At 39.8% G+C, this 25,019-nt stretch overlaps 1 protein-coding gene and 1 long non-coding RNA gene across 3 annotated transcripts in view; both read left to right on the top strand.

Annotated features, from left to right (window-relative positions):
* The window catches only part of LOC127547910 (uncharacterized), a 351,717-nt gene that overhangs the window by 148,042 nt on the left and 178,656 nt on the right, over positions 1-25,019 (top strand). The gene's annotated exons all lie outside the window — the stretch shown is intronic.
* The window catches only part of ATP6V0D1 (ATPase H+ transporting V0 subunit d1), a 99,985-nt gene that overhangs the window by 38,100 nt on the left and 36,866 nt on the right, over positions 1-25,019 (top strand). The window contains exon 2 of the mRNA XM_051975014.1: positions 17,199-17,370. Within this exon, the coding sequence (XP_051830974.1) occupies positions 17,199-17,370 (172 nt within the window). The remainder of the gene's footprint in view (positions 1-17,198; positions 17,371-25,019) is intronic.

Here is a 25,019-nt window from a genome sequence, read left to right on the forward strand (position 1 = left end):
ATGATCTCCTGGTTCTGCTCATTTCACTTAGCATCAGTTCATGTAAGTCTCGCCAGTCCTCTCTGTATTCATCCTCCTGGTCATTTTTTACAGAACAATAATATTCCATAACGTTCATATACCACAATTTACTCAACCATTCTCCAATTGATGGACATCCATTCATTTTCCAGCTTCTAGCCACTACAAACAAGGCTGCCACAAACACATACAGGTCCCTTTCCCTTCTTTAGTATCTCTTTGGGGTATAAGCCCAGTAGAAACACTGCTGGATCAAAGGGTATGCACAGTTTGATAGCTTTTTGAGCATAGTTCCAAATTGCTCTCCAGAATGGCTGGATGTGTTCACAATTCCACCAACAATCAAACATCTCATTTTTATGAAGTCTTTTCTAATTTCTCACTGTTTTGTTTAATTTTTTTGTGTTTCTCTAAACTTCCATGTATTTTTCAGTTTTCTGCCTAGCTCAACTCCTAGTCTTTTGATCAGGAATGTTTGAGAGTCTTATATTTTAGTAAAGGCCCATTTTCCTTGTAAAATCATATGAAGTTTTGCCAAGTTCTTGCTTATAAGCTTATATCTATTGCCTTTGCAATGCCGTATTTCGTGCTCTCCATTCTCTTGTAGTAGTAGCTTTTAAGTCTTATGTCTTTCTGACTGTTATTCCTTGATACTTTCTGGCTTTTTGCAGTAATTTTTTTTTTCTTTGAACAGGAAGCTCTGGATTTTAGGTATTATATTCCTGAGACTTCTCACTTTGGGATTTCTTTTAGGAACCCATTGATGGATTCTTGCCGTCTTCACTTTCCCCTAAAGGTGCTTTTTCATATGTCTGAACTGTTTTCCTTTTTTTTCTTTTCCAGGTTATTCATGTACATTAATTTTTTAAAGTACATATTTCTCTGTAATTCATATTGGGAAAGAAAAATCAGAACAAAAAGGAAAAACCATGAGAGAAAAAAAACAAAAAAGAAAAAACAGTGATAATAGCATGTGTTGATTTACATTCAGTCTTCTTAGTTCTTTCTCTGGTTGCAGATGACATTTTCAGTCCATTGGAATTGCTTTGGATCACTGACCTGTTGAGAAGAACCAAGCCTTTCATTGTTGATCATTGCACATTCTTACTGTCATTGTGTACAATGTATTCCTGTTCTGCTTGTTTTACTCAGCATCAGTTCATATAAATCTTTCCAGACCTTTCTAAAATCAGCTTTTCAGTCATTCCCCATTCCTTTTCCTATTCTTTGCCTCCACAAAAAGAGCTGCTACAAATATTTTTGCTCATGTGGGTCCTTTTCTCTCCTTTGTGATACAGATCCAATAATGGCACTGATGAGTCAAAGGGTAGGCACAGTATTTGTTATAGCCCTTGGGGCATAGTTCGAGATTTGAGCAGTTTTCTTTTCATTGGTCTCCTTTTTGCCTAGTGATTCTTTTTTGTTTTGGCCACAGTGATCATGAGGAAATCTATTTATTTATTTATTTTTAATAATAGCTTTTTATTTTCAAAATATATGCAAAAATAGTTTTCAACATTCACCCTTGCAAAACCTTGTATTCCAATTTTTTCTCCTTTTCTTCTCCCTACCCTCTTCCTGAACAACAAGTAATCCGATATAGATTGGAAGAAATGCAAATTATATTTCCAAATATATTTTCACATTTATCAGGCTGCACAAGAAATATCAGATCACAAAGAGGAAAAATGAAAAAGAAAAAAAGCAAGCAAACAACAAGAAAAGGTGAAAATGCTATGTTGAGATCCACATTTAGTCCCCATAATCTTCTCTCTGGATGGAGATGGCTCTCTCCATTTACAAATCTATTGGAAATGCCCTGAATCACCTCATTTTTGGAAAGAGCCAAGTCCGTCACAGTTGATCATAACATAATCTTCTTGTTTCTGTGTACAGTATTCTACTTACTTCACTTAGCATCAATTTAAGTCTCTCCCGGCTCTCTGAAATCATCCTGCTGATCATTTCTTATAGAATAAGAATATTCCATAGCATTCATATACCATAACTTATTCAGCCATTACCCAATTGATGGGCATCCACTTAGTTTCCAGTTCCTTGCCACTACAAAAAGGGCTGCTACATGTGGGTCCTTTTCCCTTTTTTATGATCTCTTTGAAATACAGATCCAGTCTGTCTAGTGATTCCTAAATTATTTTTTCTTGATTTGTTTTCCAGATCAGTTGTTTTTTCAGTGGCATATTTTTTATTTTCTTGTTTTGATTTTGTTTTAGTATTTCTGTTAGCTCATAAAGCCATTAATTTCTATTTTGTTCTAATTTTTAAAGAAGCTTACATAGGTGATAATACATAGGTATTATTTTATACTTTCATACTTCTTGTGCTAAAGTGAACTGTTCATTCTCTTAAGTATTTTTTCCAAAACCCTAATTTCTTTTACAAATTCTCTCTTCTGTCATTTTCATTTCATTAATAATATCATTTTAAACTTCTTTTTAAAACTCTTCTTTCATTTCTTCTAGGAATTCTAATTGATCTTGTGGCCAAGCTCAGTTTTGCTTTGAGGTTTTTCTTAAAGGGTTTTTGGAGCTTTTCTCTTCTTGGTTTGTTTCTTGGGTGTTCCTGGCATCATAATAGCTCTTTATCTTTTTTTGTTTACTCATTCTTCTACTCTTGTTTCCCCAATTAGTATTTTGTGTTACGGCCAGACTCTATGCACTTCTGGCAGGCCTCTTGTGGCCTTGTATGGCCTCGGTTTTTTTTTGTCTGATGTCCTGCCACTATGTTCTTGGAGTATTGATTGCCATGGTCTACAAGGATCACAAGGGTCAGTTTGATCCAAGGAGTTGCAAACTTTGTGCATATCCTGTGCAGTCAGATGAAGGTTGTGGTCAGATCATGATGCTCCTCAGCTTTCCAGGTTCCAGGCCTCAGTTTGGATCTGGCCACCACAACTGCAGACATGTCCCTGGGTGGTCCCAGCCACCACTTGTTGGCTCCAATCCCTTTCAGCTAACTGGAAAGCTCAGCAGGTTCAGAACAACCCCATTGCCTACCTTCCTCTCTTTACAGGCTTGGGCCTGAGCCTTGATCTATTCTGGGGTTATTACTTGCCTGATACTGTTTTGATCCTCGGGCTAAGTCCAGGATCCACTCTGTGGAGAAATAGTGCTGCTGATCCAGACTGGTTCTGGTTCCTTTCCTGCTCTTGGCAGCCCCCTATCGATGACCTAGCTGGGTGTTCTGGGGGCTGTCTGTGATCCTGATGTCTCTGGGAGAGCTGCAATTCTATTTGGGGGTAGGAAATCGAGGTTATGACTTGCCTTGGATGATCCCTTTATCAGCACTCTGGTCACTAAGTCCTTCTGGGAGACCTGCTAAGCTGGCATAGATACTGAGTCCTTGATTAGTTCTGAGCCTCCAGAACTTCAAGCCTAAATTCATACTCTGGCTTGCTGGACTGGCTCAGAGCTCTGAGCATCGAGTCCATAATCACAGCTCACCCCTATTTAAAGCTCCTTTCCTGGTCATTAGCTTACACAGTGAATTTGCATTCTTAGGCTGGAAAGACATATTACTCTAATTTCTCCTTTGGTTTTCTTTCTAGGGAAATCAGTACCAGGTTTGGCATTCTTAGATTATTGTTGGAGAACTTGTAAGAGGAGCTGGGCTGTGCTGCTTCCTCCTCCTACTTTCTCATCTTGGCTGGTCCTGGATTATTTTACAGTTTACCAAGTACTTTCTTAACAACACTTTTGTGAGATAGGTGATGCAAGTATTATTATTTACACATGAGGAAAGGAAAGCTCAGCAAGATAAAACTACTTGCCTAATAGCACAGCTAATGAATGACAGCAGTTCAAATCTTCTGATCTAAAATCTCACATTGTTTAGGAAGTCTTTCTCAATCGCTCTTAATTCAAGTTCCTTCCTTCTGTTGATTACTTCCAATTTATCCTGTATTTGCCTTGTTTGCACATAGTTATGTGCCTATTATTCCTCCTCCCAGCCCTCCATTAGATTTTGAGCTTTCACCAGCAAGGATGTCTTTTAAAAAAGAAATTCAGTTTTTGGATTTTCAATTTTGAATTCTGTTTCTCCTTCCACTTTTTTACCTATTGAGAAGACAAGAACAATCAAATCCATTGCAAATATGTATAGTCATGCAAAATACATTCCTCTTGTATTAGCCATGTCAAGGAAGGAAGGAAAGAAAAAAAAGAAAGAGAGAGCAAAATATGCTTCACTTCGTAATTTGATTCTATCAGCTTTCAACTTGGAGGTTGATAGCATGTTTCATCATTAGTCCTTTGGAATTGTGCTTGTCATTGTGTGGATTAGAATTTAGGGTTTTTCAAAGTGATTTATCTTTACAATAGTGTTATTACTCTATACTCTTGGTTATGCCACTTTGCTCTGCACTAATCAGTTCATACAAGTCTTTACAGGTTTCTCTGAAATCATCCTCTTCATCACTTCTTATTGCTCAATAATATTCCAGTACATTTATATACCATAACTTGTTCAGCCATTCCCCAATTTATACATATCCTCAGTTTCCAGTTGTATTCATAGGAGTCCATTTCCTCTTTTTTTGATATCATTAGAGATATAAACTTAGTATCAGTATAGTTGGGCCAAAGGAGATGCACAATTTAATAGCTTTTTGGGCAGTGTTCCAAATTGTTTTCCAGAATAGTTGGAGTATTTCACAGCTCTACTAATAATCCATTAGTATCTGTTTTCTCATAACCCCAATAAGCATTTGTCATTTTCCTTTTTTATCATCTTAGCCAATCTAATAGATATGAAGTAGTTGTTTTAATTTACAATTTGTAATTATTAGTGATTTAGAGCATTTTTTTTTTCATATAGCTATTGATAGCTTGGATTTCTTTTTCTGAAAACTACCTTTTCACTTGCCTTGGCCATTTATTAATTGACTTTTTTTTTTTTTTTGGTAAATTTTCTTGTAAATAACGATTCAGCTCTCTATACATCTTTGAAATGAGATTTTTATCAGAGAAATTTCCTTCAGCTCTACCCTCCCCTCCCCCCAGTTTCTTCTTTTCTCCTAATTTTAACTGCATTGGTTTTGTTTGTGTAAAAACTTAATTTTATGTAGCCAAAATTCCATTTTAGCTCTTGCAAATTTTCCTCTTAAATAGTTGTGAACTTATCCATATACAAATAATTCCTTCCATCTTCCTCTAATTTGCTTTTGATGTTACCTTGTATGTCTAAGTCATGTATATGGTTTGAGTTACCTTGTTATATAGTATGAGATATCAGATTATACCTTGTTTCTGCTAGACTACTTTTCAGTTTTCTCAGTATTTTTTATTGAATAATGACTTCTTTGAGATCTTTCAGTTTATCAAATACTAGGTTATTGGCTCATTTGTTCCTATAAATTGTGTATGCTTAATTTTTTCCACCAAACAACTTCTCTGTTTCTTACCAGTGCCAAAATGTTTTCATTATTACAGATCTGAAGTACTTTGAAATTGGGCACTAAAAAGTCCTATTCTTTAAAAAAAATTTTTTTTTTTTAGTTTTATAAAGTAATTCTTTGGTAGTTTAATTGGCATGGCATTGAATAAATTTAGTTAAATGATATAATTTTTATTATATTGTCTCAGATTACTTGTGAGCAATTAATATTTCATTTATTTAGTTCTATATTTCTATGAAAAAATATTCTGTAGTTATGTCATATAATTCCTATTTATGTCTTTAAAAATTTTTTTTGATAATAGTTTTTTATTTTCAAAATACATGCTAAGATAGTTCTCAACATTTCACCCTTCCAAAACCTTGTGTGCCAATTTTTTCTCCTCTTCCTTCCATCCCCTAATCCCAATATTGTTAACCATGTGCAATTATTCTAAACATCTGTTTATGTCTTGATAGGTAGATTCCCAAGTGTTTTATATTGTCTGTAACTATTTTAAATGAAATTTCTCTTTCTGTCTCATCCTGCTGGATGTTGTTAGTAATATGCAGAAATGTAGATGATTTGTATGGCTTTTAAAAAAAATATTCTACAATTTTGCTGAAGTTAATTGTTTTGATGACTTCTATAGTTAATTATCTAGAGTTCTCTAATTAAATCATTCACTGAAACCATTTCTGTTATCATTCACTAACGCAATAATTTGGTTTCCTCTTTGTTTATGCTTATTCTTATTATTTTGTCTTATGCTTATTATCAATGAGATAAATGTTATACCTAACATTTTTAGTATAACTTTGAATTATAATAGAGATAATAGAAAGCTTTGCATTACAAATTTTACAAACAGGAAAAATTCCTGTCTTCCATTACAGATAATGTTCTTGGTTTAGGTAATACATCTTACTTATTTTTTAAGGAAAACTCTGTTTATTTCTAGAGTTTACTTTCTGGTGTTTTGTTTTTCTTAAACAAGAATAGGTATTATATTTTGTCCAAAGGCCTTTTCTGTATCTATTGAAATAATTATGCAATTTTTATCGGCTTTGTTATTATAATGGTCAGTTATGTTTACAGCTTTTCCTGTCCTCCTGATTTAAATCCAGCCTGGTCATAATGTATGATTTTTGTGGCATTGCTGATGTAATCTTGCTAATTATATTTTATTTTAAAATTTTGCACAATATTATTTAGAGGAATTGTTCTATAATTTTCTTTCTTTGCTTTACTCCTTAGTTAAGGAGTAATTTAATAGAATCCTTTCTTTACCTATTTTTTCAAACAATATACTTAATATTAGAATTAATTTTTTTTGTATATTTGATAGAATTCACTTGTAAATCCACCTGATCCAGACATTTTTTGGCAGAGGAGGAGGGAGTTAATTTATACTTTGTTCAATTTCTTTTTCTAAGATAGAAAATATTCTAAGTATTAAGTATCCTATTTCTGTTCTTTTAATCTAGGTAATTTATATTTGTGTTAATATTCATCCATTTCATTTATATTATGAGTTCTGTTATCATATGCTTGGCAAAATAGCTTCTAATAATTGGTTTTTATTTCTTCATTAGTTTTGAAGAAATTTAAACAAATAAAATAGATTAGCTAATATAAAAAAAGAATGAAAAAAACCAATTTGCTATTAACCAAAATGAATTTAAAATAGTTTTTATATGTAATTGGGGAAAAAAACTCAAAATATTTATCAAAAAAACAAAAGTGAAAAAAACCCCAAAATTTTCTCACTCATGTTTATATTTTCATGCTTTTCTTGATTTCTTCATTTGTATGTTGGATTTTTTATTCAGTTTTGGTCTTTTTCTCAGGAATGTTTGGAAGCTTTCTTTTCCTTTAAAGATCTATTTCCCTCCCTATGTGATTATACTTATTTCTAATGGATTTTCTTGGCCCTTTGCCTTCTGGAAAATATTCCAATCTCTTTCCTCTTTCCTCTTTTATAATGTTGGCTACTAAATCTTGTGTGATCCTGATTGTACCTCCTTGTTATGTGAATTATTTTCTTCCTAGACGCTTATACTAGTTGTTCTTTGATGATCTGTATGTTAGTTTTAAAATTTCTGGAAGATTTTATTTTGGGGTTTCTTTCAGAAGGTGGCTGGCTGATGGATTTTTCACTATATTTTGCCTTCTTTCTGATTCTAAGAGGTCTATTCAGCCTCTAGGCTCTTTTTTAATTATAGCTTTTGATAGTCCACTGATTCTTAAAATAACTTCTTAGTTTTCTAGGTGAGTTGTTTTTCTTATGAGATAATTAACATTTTCTTCTATATTTTGACTTTAAATATTTCCTACTGTGTTATGGAGTCATTAGCTTCCATTTGGCCAATTTTAATTTTCAAAGAATTATTTTCTTCAGTAAGATTTTGTACTTCTTTTTCCAAGCTATTAATTTTTGTTTTCATATCTTTCTTCCCTAGCTCTTACCTCTTTTCCCATTATTTTCAGTATTCCTCGCATTTGATTTTTTTTAAAGCTTTTTATTTTCAAAATATATAGATGAATGATTTTTAAGATTTGTTTTTTAAATTACATTTAAGTTCCTTTATTAACTCTTCTAGAAATTCTTATTGCATTTGATTCTGAGTTGCATTTATCTTTGAGACTTTGCTTGTGGATTTTTTTGGGGGGAGATCATTCTTTTCATTTCTGTTTGTGTCTTGAGTTTCCTTAAGTAAGGGTACTTCACCAAGACTTGGGATTTAACCCTAGTAGTTATAGTTATTATCAGTTTGGGAAGAGAGGAAATGAGGGAGGGGGTGGTAATCAGGATTGGAGGGCATTTGCTGCCATCCCAAGCCTTGCCTGAGGGTGCTTACTTAAGGAAATGAGAACTCTTGAAGAAAGGCTACTGGGATTTGGGTTGTCTTTTAGTTGTTTTGCTTATCCATTTATTTATTCAGTTATAATTGATACCAGGAAAAGACCACATAAAGTAAATCTTCTAAATGGGGACCAATATTTCATAATAAATAGGATATGCTTGCATGTGTGTTACTTTCAATAAGTTTATTTTCCCTTATTCTTAATAACACCCAATCTAGGTAGCCATTATACACTAACTCCTAAAGACTCCTTTCTCCCTCCTTTCTGAATGAGTTCTGCACCTAATTGATAGTTTTTCTCTCTCTCAGCCCTTGTACTTATAATACAGAATGTCAATATATAAATTAATGTCCTTTCAAAACCATGACTTGCTTGTTCCTCACTCTACTTAGTTCCCAGGGCCTACTTTTACCTTAATACAGCCACACACCAAGATGGTCGGATTTTTGATCTTGCCATTACTCACAAGTACTCCACTTCCATCTTCAGGAAACTCTATAATTCCTGTATCAGATGATAATCTTTTTTCTTTTTATTTCTCCTTGTGCCTTCCTTCCCCCAACCCTAAAGACAGCTAGATGGAGCAGTAGCGTAGTACATAGATCACTGAGCCTGGAGTCAGGAAGACCTGTGTTCAAATTTGACAGCCATCACTTACCAGCTGGGTAATCTGGAAATTTAAATTCCAATGGCCTCAGTTTTCTCATCTGTAAAATGGGAATAATTCTTGTGAGGATCACATGCTTCAGATATTATATATATATATTATCTCCTTCAGTTATGAATTTAAAAGGAGTCTGTAGTTCATGCTGAAAAAAGGGTCCATGACACAATGCCTTGATGATCCATTTCATTGTTCTTTACTCTCAAATCCCTGGTTTTCTTGTTGTCACCAATTACCTCTTGCCAGACCCCTTGAATGACTTTTACTCTTTGCTTTCTTTACTTCCATTCACATCCTTCTGAATCAGATTGAAGGAAATATAAAACCATGCTGACCAGGTTCACTACGGTTTTCTGCTATCTAATCTTACCTGGACCCTGAAGGGAGTCCAGGAAACAAGAAAGTTTTACTCCTCCCTAAGTGATTGATTTTCCTTCTCACCAGAGTAGCTTTCCAAACCTCTTTTCTCATTAAACCTTCCATACCATTCCCCTTTCCTAATAATTCCCCCCTACCTCTAGGACTCTTGCAGCTAAGCCCCTCACCTTATTCTTCTAAAACATTCAAACCACTTGCCATAAGGTCCCTCTTTTCCCCTCCTCATTTCTCATCCCATTGGCTTCATTCCTCATTACCCCCCTTAACTCCAATGGCCAAACTCCTTCCCAAGACTTGCCTTTCTCCAGGTACCTTTGTCCTTTCTTCCCCCATATTTTCACAAGATTGCCACTCACTTATTTCTCTCTTGAATCTTCACTTTCTCCTCCTTTACTGGTTCCTTCCCCACTGCCTACAAACACTATCCTTTAAAAGAAAAGCAAACAAAACTCACTTGATCCTACCAACCTCGCTAGCTATAGTTCTATATCTCTCATCTCTTCTCAGCTGAAGTTTAAAAAGATGTCTGTACTCTGGGACTCCACTTCTTCTCATTTCACTCTCTTCTAAACTCTTATAATCTGGATTCTCACCTCATTATTCATTTGAAATTGCTCTGTCTAAAGCAGTGGATTTTAAGAGGACTTGTGGATAGATTTCAGGAGGTTCATGAACTTTGGTGAGGAAAAAACCTCTTACATCTTTGTTTTTACTAACCTCTAACTGAAATTGTATTTCCTTCAATTATGAGTTTAAAAGGGGTCTTTGAGTTATTCCAGACTGAAAAAAAAATCTATGACACAAAAAAGGTTCCAAACTACTGGTCTGACATTACCTATAATTTCTTAATTGCCATATCTTCTTAATCTTCCTTCTTGACCTCATATCATTTGACACCATTCCCCATCTTTACCTCCTGTGGACTCTATTCTCCTGGTTCACCTCCTATGGCATGAGGAATGGTCAGACCATTCCTCAGTCAATATTTTGCAGATATTTTGCAGATTCTTCAGGTCAGGTCTGATGACTGTAATCTCTACCACGGTTACTCCCTGTCCCATCTTGACCTAACATACATATCTGACCCATTCTAAACTCCAATGGCTTCCTGTTACTGTCATAATCAAACATAGCCTCGCTTTGGCATTTAAAGTGCTTAATAATCTGGCCTCTCCTCAACTGTCTGTCCTTATACATTGCTTCTTCCCACACAAAGTCGTGCATCTCCTGTCTCCAGGCCTTTGCACTGACCACTCTCCATCTCGTCCATGCCCAGAATGCTCTTCTTCCTAGAATCTCCAGCTTTCTCTATGACTGCTTAAATAAACCCTTCCTCCTTCCAGAAGCTTTTACCCGATCCCTTTAGCTGCTAATGCCTTCCCCTCTACCTTCTATCTACTCTGTATGTGTTTTTATGTTGTATGTTATATGTTTTTATTTATATATGTATTGTCTCCCTCATTAGAATGCAAGTTCCTTGAGGACAGGAGCTGTTTTTGCTCTCTTTCCTTATATCTCTAGTGGTTGGCACATAATAGCACTTAAATAATTGATTGATTGGTTGATATGACTCTTAATTTCCTGAACAATCTCATAGGAAAGCAGCATGTTGTTGGAGTGAATAGAGAGTTAATTTCTGAGACTGGAAAACCTAGCTTCAAGTCCTATCCCTGACATGGTGGCACTTAACCTCTTAAGTTCTCTAGGGGGCTCTTGAAGACCACTTACATCCAGTTTCTTCATCATGAATTTCTGTACCCATGAAATCATACATCTGGACCATGAGAAACAAAAATCTCAAAGTTTGGGGCATGTTGCTCCCAGTGCTTTTACGCCCCTGCTTAATATGTGGGCTGATACTGCAGTTAAAAATTTGGGCCAGATTACAGGAAGAACTTTTGCTAAACTATTTTATTGGCATTCAAATAGTCCATGATGTGGAAAAAGTACCTTCCATGGAGAGTAGAGATTCCTCTGGTGTGGATAAGGGAAGAGCTGGCTTTAGCTCTCTCTTCAGATGTTAACTAATTAGGTGACTCTGGGCCTTCATTTCCTTAACTATGAAATAAGAAGGTTGAACTCGGTGGCCTTCTGGTCTAAATCTGTTACTCTGTGATTTTCTCGAACCCTTCTCCTTCCTCCAACCCCTTATTTTAGAATGTGTTGAGCAGAGGGGAGGGGAGGGTTGATGGATGAATTAGAAAAAGTGAGCCGGGGACACTGTTGTCCCTGGGATTTTGCACAAAGCAGAATTGCTGACTTTGCTGCAGCCTTAAGCATGTTTGAGATGCTTTGTGTCACCAAAGCTCTCTGCCAACAGTGTCTGTTATCACTGGGATGTTGAGGCAATCTGCCCAACCTAGCATGCTGTCATCATACCACCCAGAATGGAGCCCCAAGGTACCAAGCTATGTTCATCCTTGTGGCCTTCAAGGTTCCACATGGTCTGTGGCTGCTCCTGAATATCCACTGGACAGGGGACCTGGGAGCAGCACCGTATGGCGAGGTCTCCCACGAAGCCCACAATGAGTTCCAGACTTCCCCTCCTCCCGGAGCTCTTGGATCTCTCTCTGTAGCCCAGTCACATAACCCTCCTCATGCAGAGCAGAACTCTGCAGGAGTCCCTCTGAGGAGCAGCAACTTGAATTCGGGATAGAATGCAGCCTGCAGGAGCTCACTGGACCCTCGGGCTCCCCCAGGCTCTCTGCTCAAGGGTTACAGCGTCAATCAAAAGTGAAGATGTGAAGTGATTCTCTTGCCTTGTCTCTGGGTGGCTGGGTTTCTAGAAGAGGGTCAGAGCTAGTTCAGAATCCCTGTGTGGTCTCTGTCTAGCTGTTCTTGGACTAGGGAAAGCCACCCCCTAGAACATGCAGAGGGATTAGCTGGCCCTGGCTCTGAGAGTCACATTCCCCAGATCCCTCTCTGGGTCGCCTCAATGACTGGGAAGCTGTCACCTCTCTCCAGTTCATGGGGATAAATGGGACCCTGCCAGGGAGAATGGTCTGGAAAGGCCCCTCCACAGCTCCCCCAGTGGCTTTTTAAAATTAATTTCCTGGTAACAAAAACTTCATGGGCTTTTAGAATAATTCTCGGCAAAGTCCCTTTGGATTTCCTTTGCTCCAAGTAGAAACCACGAGGCAGATCTCATCCCTGTCCCTTATTCCAGAAAGTCTTGGCACTGTAAGCTTCAGAATGTTCCATGTCAGCACAGCACAGACTTTCACTCAGCAAAAGCATTTATGAAATACCTACTGCATGCATATACTGAGTCTTGAGCTGGATATCATGGGGGAAGACAAGATAACCTTGCACTTAGGAATTTAGTGTTGACCCAGGAACTGTTCTGTTATTATTCTTTCATTTTAGCCTTACCTCAGGATTCTAAGGGTAGAAGTTCCAAAAGGGGAAGTATCTATTTCCAAGCCTGCTGGTAAAATTGGGGCTGTATTACAGAAGTTTTTCCCTGTATAACATCCTGCCTGGATGCAGACTCCCAAGGTGTCCAAATCGCCTTCCCTCTATGTGCCAGCTCCATCTTCTGCAATCAGATGGTGTGTGTGTATATGTGTGTGTGGGGGGTGCCTTCCAAGGCTCAGAAAATCCTTGGGGAAACAAAGTATAGGAGCTACAGATGGATACCATTTGTACTCATTGTTGCTCATTGTCTTATCTTGGGTCAAGGTTTAGAATCATGTCATCAGAGAAATGTGCAAGCTCTCTAGAGGGTCCCTGGAGATCATAGTCTATCCAACCTTCACATTTTACAGATGAGGAAACTGAATTCCAGAAATTAGAAATTATTTGCCAAAGGGTCTTTGTAGTAAGTATCTGCTATTTGCCCTCAGAACAGAGCTTATGGTGCAAGTTTTCCTTATGTCTATCTGGTTCTCATAGCGTAATCAGAGATGAGAGATCTGTCTGCCGCACTCAAAAAATCAGATATTCATTGAGTGAATATTGTGACTAGTTTTATGCTACATACTGTGGGACATGAGAGAAAACAATCCCAGCTAAAATTTAGCTACATGAAAGCAATAAATTAAAGAACAATAAAATGTGTGTGTGTGTGTGTGTAAACCAATCTAGAGTGTATGGTTCTAGCTAAGTGCTCTTGGATGTCAAGAAGGGGAGAGACTATATACTATGGTCTGGAGTACTTAGTAAAGATGTCTTCCAATAGATAAGATTAGATTGTTGAGGAAGAATGAATGAGCAATACCAAAGAGGCAGGAATGGAATTAGGGTTGTGGAATGGTAAGGAGACTAATCTGATTGGAATAGAATAACTTTAAGAAATAGTGGAAACCAAGATCATATGAAATAGTTGGGAACTAGTTTGTGAAGGGATCTTGAATTCCAGGTAGAACTTAAAATTGGATGGACTAGGAAATAACAAGCTGGTGTAGATGCTTGAACATCCCTTCAAAACAATGTTTGATTAAATTAGATTGAATTAATTAAGGAAACTTCAAAATCATCTGGTCTAAATCTTTTTCTTTCTTTTTTTTTTTTTTGATAAGGCAATTGAGACTTGGGAAATTAATTTGCTCATAGTCACACAGGTATTTAGTGGCAAGCCTTGGATTCTAAGCCAAATGCAGAGGTCACACCACCATCTCTCCTACCCTCTCTGTGTTTAGAACCAAGCTGTGCCCTCTTTTTGAGAAGTGACAGTATTTTATCTGACTACCCAATGATCTTTGGGAATAGTTTGTTCTGTTACGAACCATGGTGTGGCGAATGTGGAGGAAGTAGCCCTAGCCCTAAAGATAAGCTATCACTGTTGATTTTTATCAGCGTAATGAATGTGATGGACAAATAGGCAGTCTTGGGCTAGCAGCTGTTGGACTGGCTTGGATTAATTATGCTAGAGAAGAGAACACGGTGTTCTTATCTTCACTTCTCACCCACCATGGCTCTCCCTCTCCCTAGCTCTCCCTACAGGGAAGGCACTCTAGGCCCTAGGATAGAGAAAATCTACAGCTAAAAGGAAATTTAGGGATCATCTCACAGAAGAAAGAGCCCCAGAGAAGGGAAAGGACAGAATTGAGATTTGTTTGCTTCTTCCAACTTTCCAGATTGATAAATTGCCCAACAATTAGGGCTTTGGTAAGACTCTAAGGGGCTGACTGGGGAGGTGGAGGCTTCTATATCCAAGCAAAGAGTGGCCACTTGTTGAGTGTGTTGTAAATATTTGGTTGGACTCAATGGCCACTATGGCCTCTTCTGGTTCCGAAATTCTGGGATTCTATGATTTATCCAAAGTCATAGAGAGAGCCATGTTCAGCTACAAGTGCTTTTACTTTAAGCCCAGTGTTCTTCTTCTATACCATGTTGTCAACTTGTAGATTCTATTCTGTGGCTATCTGCCAAGGGATTAACCTTTCCTGACTCCTAGGCTGGCTTTTCCTTGTTATAAATCTGTTACGATGGATGTCCAGACAGGTATAGATAAAACCTCCTGTTTTCTAAAGGTAACAGCATTGCTCTCTGCCCCAGGCCCCGTCCCTCCCAAGAAGGAAACTTGGGCTTAGAAATAAATACCTGAGCTAAAGAGCTGTCCTGTCCATCTGTGGCAGTTTTGCCTCTGGTACATTAAATATTTGATTTCTTGGTATATCAAGAATTTATTAGTTGCTTTATTTTTAATTAATAGAAACTACTAACAGGCGATCAGATAGCTGAAATCCCCTATCTCCTGTGCAGTTAAAGGGTCAGTGTATAGTGTTAGGCTTAGAATTAGGGGAACAGGAGTCCTGCCTCAAGCATTTTCTTAGACTGTATGATCTTGGTCACTTTTAACTGAGTCTCAATTCCCTCAACTGTAGGTTGAGAGTAATAATAGCACCTATTTAATATATTTTAGAAGTAAAGGGGCATAATCTGTAAATCTGGCCTCAGATATTGACTGACTATTCAGGAACGCCTGACTGCCCTGGGAAGTCACCTACCTTCTGCCTTCCTCACTTTGTTTAACTATAAAATGGGAATCATAACAGTATCTGCCTTGCAGAGTTGTTATGAAGATCAAATGAAATATATTTGTAAAATGCATAGCCCAGTCCTGGCATATAATGGATACTACATACATGCTTATTATTCCCTTTCCCTTTCTTCTGTCTACAAAGTCATCGTGAGGATCAAATGAAAAACTTTTCAAAAGTACTTTATAAAATCTTAAAGGCCTATATAAATACTAGCTGTTAATATTGTTATTATTACATACTGCTCCTATAAGATCTGTGTTGAGATCTGTCATCCTTTTTTCCATCTGCTTGAATGACCTGTTGTGTTCTCCTTTATCAATAGAAGTTGTGTTTTCCTCTTTTGTCTTCATTCTCACATTCATCCTCTTTACCATTTCTAGCCTATCATCAACTAATTTCAGATAGTTTTATTTTAAATCCTTAATTCCTGGTGCTAGGTAAAATAATAAGTTCCTTGAGGGTGGGAACTAGATTTTTGGTTTTGTCTTCATATTGTCTAGTCCAGTACTTTACAACAAAAGTGTGTGTTTTAAGAATGTTTATTTAATTAGAAGGAGGAAACTTATTTGTAAGAAAACCTTATTTTTTCTCTGTACTTGGGACTTCAGATTCTAGGGTTGTATTTTGCTTAGGGCTTGAAGCATAAGAAGGAAGGGAAGGGATTGACTCGTGTATCACCTTTGGGAAGTAGAAAAAGGCTTGATGACATATCTATAGGGAAAGATAAAAAGAAACAGGACAGATTCACATTTAACTCCCATCCTCATCCTGGTACTAGCTTTATTTGAAGGCCAGATCAGTGTCTGTTATTGGGATGAAGGCCTCTGATTTGACTTCTTCCCCCAGATTCTAAAACCTTGTGAGCGGAGTGGAGGAAGGGTACAATTTGAGGGGATATGATGTAGAGGACTGGAGAGAACTGATAGGAGGACTTCGTGTTAAGTCTCAGGAGACTAAAGTTCTGATTATGAGCTTTCGACTAACAGAAAGGGATTCTGGGTAGTATGAGTGTGGTCAGCCCTAGAGGTGAGGTTTCCCTTTATCTCTAAGGTTCTGTTTGTCTCTTTAACTTGTCTTCCATTGCTTCTGACTGGGGTGGGCTTATCAATTATGATAATCTAACCTCTCCTATTGACCAAGGGCTGGAAATTTGGGGATCAAGTGTGAGCAACAGTGTATGTAACTATGGGCTTTATGGGTCATTCCATTTTCTCCCCTCCAGCTATTTACAAAGGGGGGTGGTGGTGGTGGTTATATATACCTGAAATTGAGCTAGTTCTATAAGAAGAAGATCTTATTCAGAAGATAAGCCAGATCTTTCCTGTCCAATCTTAAGGACTCGGCAATGGATTTCAACTGTTGGGTAGCTGGAGCGATCTTGTGCTAGGTCTAGTTTGTTTGGCTATTCCTTATTTGTATTTGCAAGATCTCTCTGGCATCCTAGTCCTGTGTTCTCTAAGATGCATAGGAAAGGGAGATACAAAGAATTTTAGCATTTTGGGGGTAGAGGTAAGGAAGGTCAAGGGTGCTGTTAGTTCTTTAAGGAGGGTTGTTTTTTGGGAATAATGGGCCTGAGTTTTCATGGCCTACTGTTGTATAGTGTAATATAACAAGGACTTCCCTGGGAATCAGAAAACCTGGATTCTAATTTCAGTTTGGCTTTCATGTAGTTTTGGAAAAATCATCTAATTTCTTTATAAAATGAAAATTTTGGACTTCATGAACTCCTAAGTTAGCAAATATTACCATTTTATTAGCCAGGAACTATGTTTTGGGGATAGAACAAGACAATAAAGGGATTTGAGGATAGGCTAGTGTCTTTAAATGAGATATCATACTTCTTTTGACATATTCTTCCTCTTTCCCATACCCCTTTGGGTTCTAGATCTGAAACTACACCTCCAGAGCACAGACTATGGGAACTTCCTGGCAAATGAGGCATCCCCACTCACTGTGTCAGTCATTGACGACAAACTCAAGGAGAAGATGGTGGTAGAGTTCCGCCACATGAGGAATCATGCCTATGAACCACTGGCCAGCTTCCTGGACTTCATCACGTAAGGATTAGATCCCTTCTCCTAAAGTTGTAGGGAGCTTGGTCCTTGTAGCACATTGGAGTAGGACAACGAACAGCTTGGGTTAGCCTTATGAACTGGTTAGAGATGAAGGGTGTTATAATGGATTACCATCTTGGGGGTCTGAGAACCAGCTTTTAGCTCCAACTCTGAGACTTCTTAGATGTGTGATTTTTCAGTAAATAACTGTATTCTTTTGTCCTCTGATTTTTAAAGTCCTGTTTCAACCATGGTCCTCTGGCTGCTTTGAAAAGAGCTGTTCCTTGTCTTAGAATGGACTCTCTCACTCTGTCCAGAGTTTGAAAAGCAACCTGTCTGCCTCCTGGCTATGATTATCTAGCCAAAAGGAACTGTAACCCTTATGGGGATGTGGGGAGAGAAGAGGGAGAGGGCGGCCCTATAGTCAGACATGTGACTTTCCAGCTTTTATGAGTGTACTCTGAATTAATAGAACATCTGGAGAGGGTGAGACCAGTTTTGATGGTTCTTTATAACCCTGGTCTACATAGCCCATCCCCTCTTATTAGGGAGCTACTCATTCCAGGAGCTATGTTTGGTCCTCTTCTGTTCCTTAGTTACCTGTAAAAATACTGAGTTTTCTGGGCTGGTGTGGCAAACAGGTGTGCCCCAGTGATAGCAGTCCATTCCCTTAGGAGGTCTTTGAAAGGAACATGGCTGTCTGCCTGTTACTGAGCTTGGGCTTCCTGTCCTTAATGCTTCTTATTTCTCCCTCCCTCTCCCACAGGGAGTGGCCACTTACACAAGCTCACAGCAGCAAGAGCTTTGTCCTCCAGAGCCCAAAGTGGGACACCTGAGCCAGCCCTGGAAATCTGTTTTAGGTTGGATGGGTCTGGTTCTTGCAGAGAGAGAGCTGGAAGCAGCAGGTCCATTTCACTCTGCCCTCCTTGGAGTGGGATCTTTACTGGATCAGAGAGGGCTTCTTTCTCAAAAAGGAACTTGCTATTTAGTTCACTCCCTTCCCCAAAAGTCTGAGAGCTAAGGAGCATCCCTTGCTATGACTAAAGGAGTTGAGCAACAGTACCCCCAGGGTGTTACCTAAAGAATCTCAAGGTCAAGCTCCCAGTGAACATTTTCTGGGACTCATTTACAGTGCAGAGTTCTTCAGTGTATGATCGGGCAGCTTTCTAGGGGACGGAGGATGGGAAAAGGGGGGAAGGGATGTGCGGAAAGGAGAAAATGGAGCTGGCCTACTATCCCAGAGAACTGGGGAGAATGGCTGGTGTAGTTACTCCTTACTGCTATATTGGTTGGCTGGAGAGTTAGGATGATCCAGCAGAAGTGGGGCTGACTTCTGTCCTGCCTTCCTTGAGGTGATGACTTTCAGCTCATCAGTAAGAATCTGTTGCCTTCCAGCTGGACTAGGTTCGGTTATAACTTGGCTTCCTGTCTCTCGATTCCCTAGTCTGTGCTACTGGTAACTGAGTCCCTTCCCTTCTCATTGTTCCTTTTGCTGTTCTTATGCCCAATGTAGTTCCATGTTTGTGAGGCCTATGGATTGGTTTTCTGGGCATTCTCCTTATACGTTTATGGAGTCAATTAAAAGAGGCTTAGGAAACCTGCTTGAGACTTGAGATAAGACTAATGTCTTTGGACTTGATTCTTGCCCTACCTTTCCCTTCTGAGTCTCTTCCACAGGGTCAGTGCCCCTCAGGACCTTTCTTCACTGCCTGAGCTCCTGTGGGGAGCAGGCCTTCCTTTGGTGTTCTCAGTGGGCCAAAACAGACTCCTTGTGGAGGAGCAGCTCTTCCTTCTGTGACCACTTTTGTACCTATGGAGGAGTGGGAATTGGGAATTAAATGTAATCGAAATGGCAAAAATCACTTCCTTCATCAGCAGGGATGTAGAAGGACTTGGGGGAAAAGAAGAAGTTCTGCCTGAGCTCGTCACTCCCTTCTACTTCTCTTGTTCACTCTCAGATGAACTGCACTCCTGTGGAGTTTGCCCTGGGGGATAGAACTCTCTGTCCTTATTTCTTCCCCAGCTGCTTAGTGGATTATGTCTCTGCTAAAATCTGCCTGTTTGAGCATCAGCCCAGAGTGAGACTGGAAGGAATGGCCTGAGCTGGCCCCAAAGGGGCGCCGAAGGGACTGATGGCCTGGAGGAAAGGCTCATCTGGCCTCTGTGGTGGCAGGGGCCACATCTTCTCCCCAAGGGCTCCATGGGAAATAAAACTGGAGAACAGGCGGGCATCTAGAGGCTAGAGTGCTGGCTGTCTGCCCTCTGAACCTCAATCTCCTTATCTGTCTGAGCAGAGTTCCTGATGTCTTTTAGAGTAATAGCTACGAGGCTAGGAAGAGATCCAATTTATTTTCTGCTACAGCATTCTGTTCCTTCAAACTCCATAGTATCATGTATGGAACAAATTGAGAAAAGGGTTGGAAAGTCCTTTGAAAAATGCTAAGTGCTGATATAACCTTTGGGGCAGCTAGGTGGTGCAGTGGATAGAATGCCAGGCCTGGAGGCAGGAAGACTCATCTTCCTGAGTTCAAATTGGGTCTCAGAGAATTCCTGGCAATGTGACTCTAGGCAAGGCACTTTACCCTGTTTGCCTCAGTTTCCTTATCTGTAAAATGAGCTACAGAAGGAAATGGCAAACTAGCTCCAGTATCTTTGCTAAGAAAATCCCAAATAGGGTCATGAAGAGTTGGACAGGACCAAACCATAACAACAATACAACCCTTGTGACACCACAAGCCTGCAAATAGTGGTAACCTTCCTTCCTGTCATTAGTTCCTGGATTCATATCATTCTCATCCTTGGGTTTATTCATGGTGAGCCTTGTGACAGAAGAGTGATGAGTTTTCATCATCTTCCTTCATAGAGGGACAGCTAAAGAAAAGAGGGACATTTGTCAAAAGGGGGTTAAGTAAGGAAAAATAACTGGTTCAGGATGGAGAACTGTGGGAGTCAAGGAGCCCCACAGAGATCCTTCTCACATTTGCCCACTGTTTTTTATCACCTGTTTCTCCCCATGGGGACTCTTGACTAAGACTCTGGCAGTTAAGTGGTACAGTTGCTTGAAGAAAAAAACCCTAACTCAATCTTAGACCAGTGTGATATGGCTGCTAATAAAGCTAACCTAATCTTGGGCAGCATTAATACAAATATAGTGTCCTGATCACAGGAAGTGACTGTGCCATTGTACTTTGCACTCAAGACTATGTCTGGAATATTGTGTTCAGGTCTGGGTGAAAAAGAACATTGATAAACTGGAACATGTCCAGAAGACAGCAATAAGGTAATAGTAAAGGGTCTAGAAATCATGTCACATTGGGAAAGTTAGCCTAAAAGATAGGGCAGCTATTTTAAGATAGTACATAGCGCTGTCTTGAAGAAAAAGTAATCGGCCTTTTCTGAGTCACTTCTAAAAGATAAGGCTTAGAACCAGAGAGAATGAAACTTAAGAATTGTGGCTCAACCTAAGGAAGAGATTTTGAAAAATGAGAGCTGTCCAGCAATAGACCTTGCTGCTTCATGGGGGTGGTTAATGAGTTCTCTATGAGTGGAAATATTTGAACGGCAGCTGCTTCATCTTATGGCAGGGGTTTCTGAGGAAGCATTCTTGTTCTCTGGTTTTATGTAGATTACCTTGCCACTGGCCGGCATTTTGACCTTAGACACAAGACACCCCTTCTCTGAGCTTTAGTTTCTTCATTAACGTGAGATTGGTGGCCTGCATGGGGATAATATTTCACTACTGTCTAATATAGTTACACAGATAGATCTTTAAGATTGACAACTAGTTTCCCTATAGCATTTCTAGAAGGTAATCAGTATAGGTATTACCATCCTGATTTCATAGATGAGGAAATCAAAGCTAAAAAATTTTTTAACAAATGAATTGCCTTTGGATTTGAACCCACATCTTCTGACTAAACTTCTTATTCTTTCCACTGTGCCATATTTTCCTAGATGTATCCTGGTTCTTTTATATTTTCTTGGATCCCTTGGTTGATACTCAAGTGTTTTCCAGGGCCTCCCTGCCAACAAGACTATCCATACAAGTTTATTTCCCAAATGCCTTGGCAAAGTGGGCTTTCTCATTGCCGTTATTCTTTGCTGGCTCGAGGGTCACATCATATTCACTGAAGACCTTTGAAGTATCCCTTACCTTAAGTCAAGACCATCATTTCCTGACTTTCTAGGTGATAATCTTTGGCTCTCAGGCTCTCTCAAGGCAGAATTCCAGCTCCCAGTGGTACCTGTGGGGCCTCAGACCAGAAGGAGCCTAGCAGAATGTCTAGTTCAGTGCTTGTGCCACCTTCGGGTTTTCCTCCCTTTTTCCCTCTCTGAGTAGACTTCACTGGCTAGGACAATGCAACAACTGGACTGGGATGCCTTCTGTATTTTCCTCACATTGCATCTAATACCTGCCTGGTCTAGTCTAGATAGCCTTCTGTCTTCCCCTTTTCTCTCTTCTCTCTTCTCCTCAGAAAGAAATGCAGTCCTTAGATTTGGGATCCGAGACCCCATTTTCGAATCACACCGCTGTTCATTACTACTTTTTAGATTTTGAGCAAGTCTTCTTCAGGTCTCAGTACCTGCCTTCCTGCCTATCATTAATCATTAAGAGCTGAAAAGAAACTTTGGAAGCCTTATGTCATCAAAGTCCTTTTTGTTACAGAGGAGGTTTAAGACTCAGAAAAATGAAATCATTTACCCATTAGTGACATTTGTCTGAAAGCATCAACCATTCAGTGAGTATGGACCACGGGCTGATGTAAAGGTTAGAAAGCCCAAAGACACTAGATGGATACCCAGGCCAAGTCACATAGCTTTTCTCAGCTTCAGTTTCTTTCTCTGTAAAATGTGAATAAGAAAAGTCGTTATGTTACAGGGCTTTTGTAAAGATCACACGAGTGCAAACCTTATAGTACAGTGTAAATATTAGCCACTAGCTTTTCATGTTTGATTGCGGCGCATTTGCAAGACTCCACAGAGGATGTCATAGCTTGCTTCTCCTGCGAGTTATATATAGATTCATAATAGTGTGCATACTGCAAAGTATAGACAAAGCTGTGTACTTGTCTCTTGGCCGAGAGATAAATGAAAGGTTTTTTTTTTTTTCAGAGAAGTCTCAGCCTGGGCTTTGGCACTGACCAGAAGTGTCAAAAGCACAAGTAGGGCACAGGGAGCAAACAGGGCTCTGGGTCCGAAATTAGGCTCCAGAAAGGAGAACCAGGAAGATGAGTTGGGAAAAATACAGTCCAACACAAGACACGGTGTGGTTTTGCCTTACGTGTAGTATAGAAGTTCAGAGAAGGGAGCAGTTAGTCACCAGTTTTAGATAATCTTCATATCTCTTCCAAGTCTAAAACATTCTATAATTCTAAGAAATAATTACTGAATATTGCTACCCTGGCAGACCTCTGGAGGAAGGCCTGGCGACCAGCTGTCATGGGTCCCTTGAGGTTCTGTCAGCACTGACCATTACGTGGGAACTGAAGTTCCTCCCCCAGCTTCCCCTAAAGCCCTGCCCAGCCTTGGGCAGAATCAGCAGGAAGTGTCTTTGTCTTGGAGTCTGCAGGCCACATTGAAGGTAGCAGCTGGTTCACAAGGCTTGCTTTGCCTTCTTCTGCTCACCAACGACTGTCCTGTGTAACATAGCTGAGAATAGTTGGCTTCAGGCTGTGAGATGGTGAGTCACCCCCCTCTGACTCCAGAGATGCCCAGAGTGCCCTGGTGTTGCCAAATCAGCCGGGCAGCTTCTGGCCCAGCAACCAAGTTACTTAGTCAGCAGATTGTGATTCCCCTCATCACTCCCCCATCTTCCCCCCTCCACACACACACCCAGCGACCACAGAATCTAGCCAAGCTGGTGCTAGGAGGCTCAGGGGGAAGTTCTGCCTCAGGAGCCTTGGGAAACTGTGGAAGGCATAAGTGGGTTGGTTGTGTCCAAGAGGACAAGGTCATGGGCCAGGAACAATGGAACGAGCCCAGCTGTCTTTCTTCCCACCACACTATAGGACTTTAATGGCAAGGTCTAGAGGAGCAGACCTTAACCTGAGGTCCACAAACTCGTTTTTTCAAAATAGTTTGTTAACTTTTTTTTTTTTAGTATAATTAGTTTTCTTTGCAATCCTGTGTGTTTTTTTGCATTTAAAACCATTCTGAGAAAGGATCCATAAGTTTCACTAGATTACCAAAGAGGTCCTTAACACACACAGAAATCAAGAACGTTGTTCTAGAGGACAAAGGATTGAGAGGAGGGAAGACACACAGGGCTCCAGTCAGATGGGAGCCATGCAGGGCCCAACTAGGGAGCCAGCCCAGCCCTCTTGGGTAGCTGTTGCCAAGGCCCGGCCCCTCTCCTTTCCCTTCAGTGTGGCCATCCACTGAGTGAAGCAGCCAGTTCTGCTCCCCAGGGAGATTTTGATTGCAGTCTTCCAGGACTGGGTGTGGGAGGATTTGCACTCCTTCTCTGAGCCAGGTGCCTCTGTCACTCCTGAGGGTCATATAGGGTCCCTCCTTCCCACCCCGGATTTGGAAGGAATTGCTGTAGGCTGGGATCCCGGATTGGGTTTCCCTCAGCTTCTCTGTGCCTCACTGGCCGCAACAGCTGTTTCTGGGCAGCTTGGCTGGGGTTCTGTGGGAGTCCTGGAGAGCAGAGAAGGTTCGAGGAGGCTCCAGTGACTCATTTCTGCAGTCCCTTGGCTGGCTGGCTGACTTGTGTTTCCTGGGCTATTCAGTGGGAGCTATAGTCCTTCTTCTTCTTTTTTTCCTGAGGCAATTGGGGTTAAGTGACTTGCCCAGGGTCACACAGCCAGGAAGTGTTCAGTGTCTAAGACCAGATTTGAATTTAGGTCCTCCTGACTTAGGGCCGGTGCTCTATCCACTGCACCACCCAGCTGCCCCCATACTCCTGCTTCTAGCCCCGCTTGACATTAGCCAACCAGTTGGTCCACAGTGACTCACCATGTATTCGGCCTCCTTTGGGTTTTGTAGGGGTTAAAGTCAGCATAAAGCCAGATCCTAGTCTCAGATAACTTATAGATGAGTAGGCATGATAAGATAAAAAGAGAAGACACATTTGTATAGTGCTTCAAGATTTGCAGAGTGCTTTCCTCAGAAATCTGTAAATTGGATTGTGCAAGGGATACTTCCCCTATTTTACACACTAGGAAATGAATCTATAAAATGTTGTAATCTCACATCTAGTATAGTCTGAGTCAGGATTTGAACCTCAGCCTTCTGACTCAAAGTCTACTACTACATCATGCCCTGGATTCAAAGTCTTACTCAGAGCGTGCTACCTTGGTCCAGTCATTTTTCTTGGGGCCTGAATTTTTATAAAATGAAGGGGTTGGATGAAATGAACTTCTAATAAATGAATGCAAAACCATTTAAAAAGCACTAACTGCACCAAGCACTGTGCTAAGTGCTAGGGACACAGACCACATAAAGCAAGCCAATCAGTCAGTGCTCTTAAGGAGTGGAAACTCTGACAGGGGAAGACAATCCATACAAAGAAGAATCCATACATCTGTTTTGGGGCAGATGAAAGGGCCTAGAAATTCCAAAGGTCAAAGGGCAGAGCCCAGGCTTAGGTTCCATCAATAGCCCAGATACAGGGTATAGAGAGGGCAGTTTTTAAGAACTGTAAAAGTTCC

Source organism: Antechinus flavipes, chromosome 2, assembly GCF_016432865.1.
Source record: "Antechinus flavipes isolate AdamAnt ecotype Samford, QLD, Australia chromosome 2, AdamAnt_v2, whole genome shotgun sequence".
NCBI lineage: Eukaryota > Metazoa > Chordata > Mammalia > Dasyuromorphia > Dasyuridae > Antechinus > Antechinus flavipes.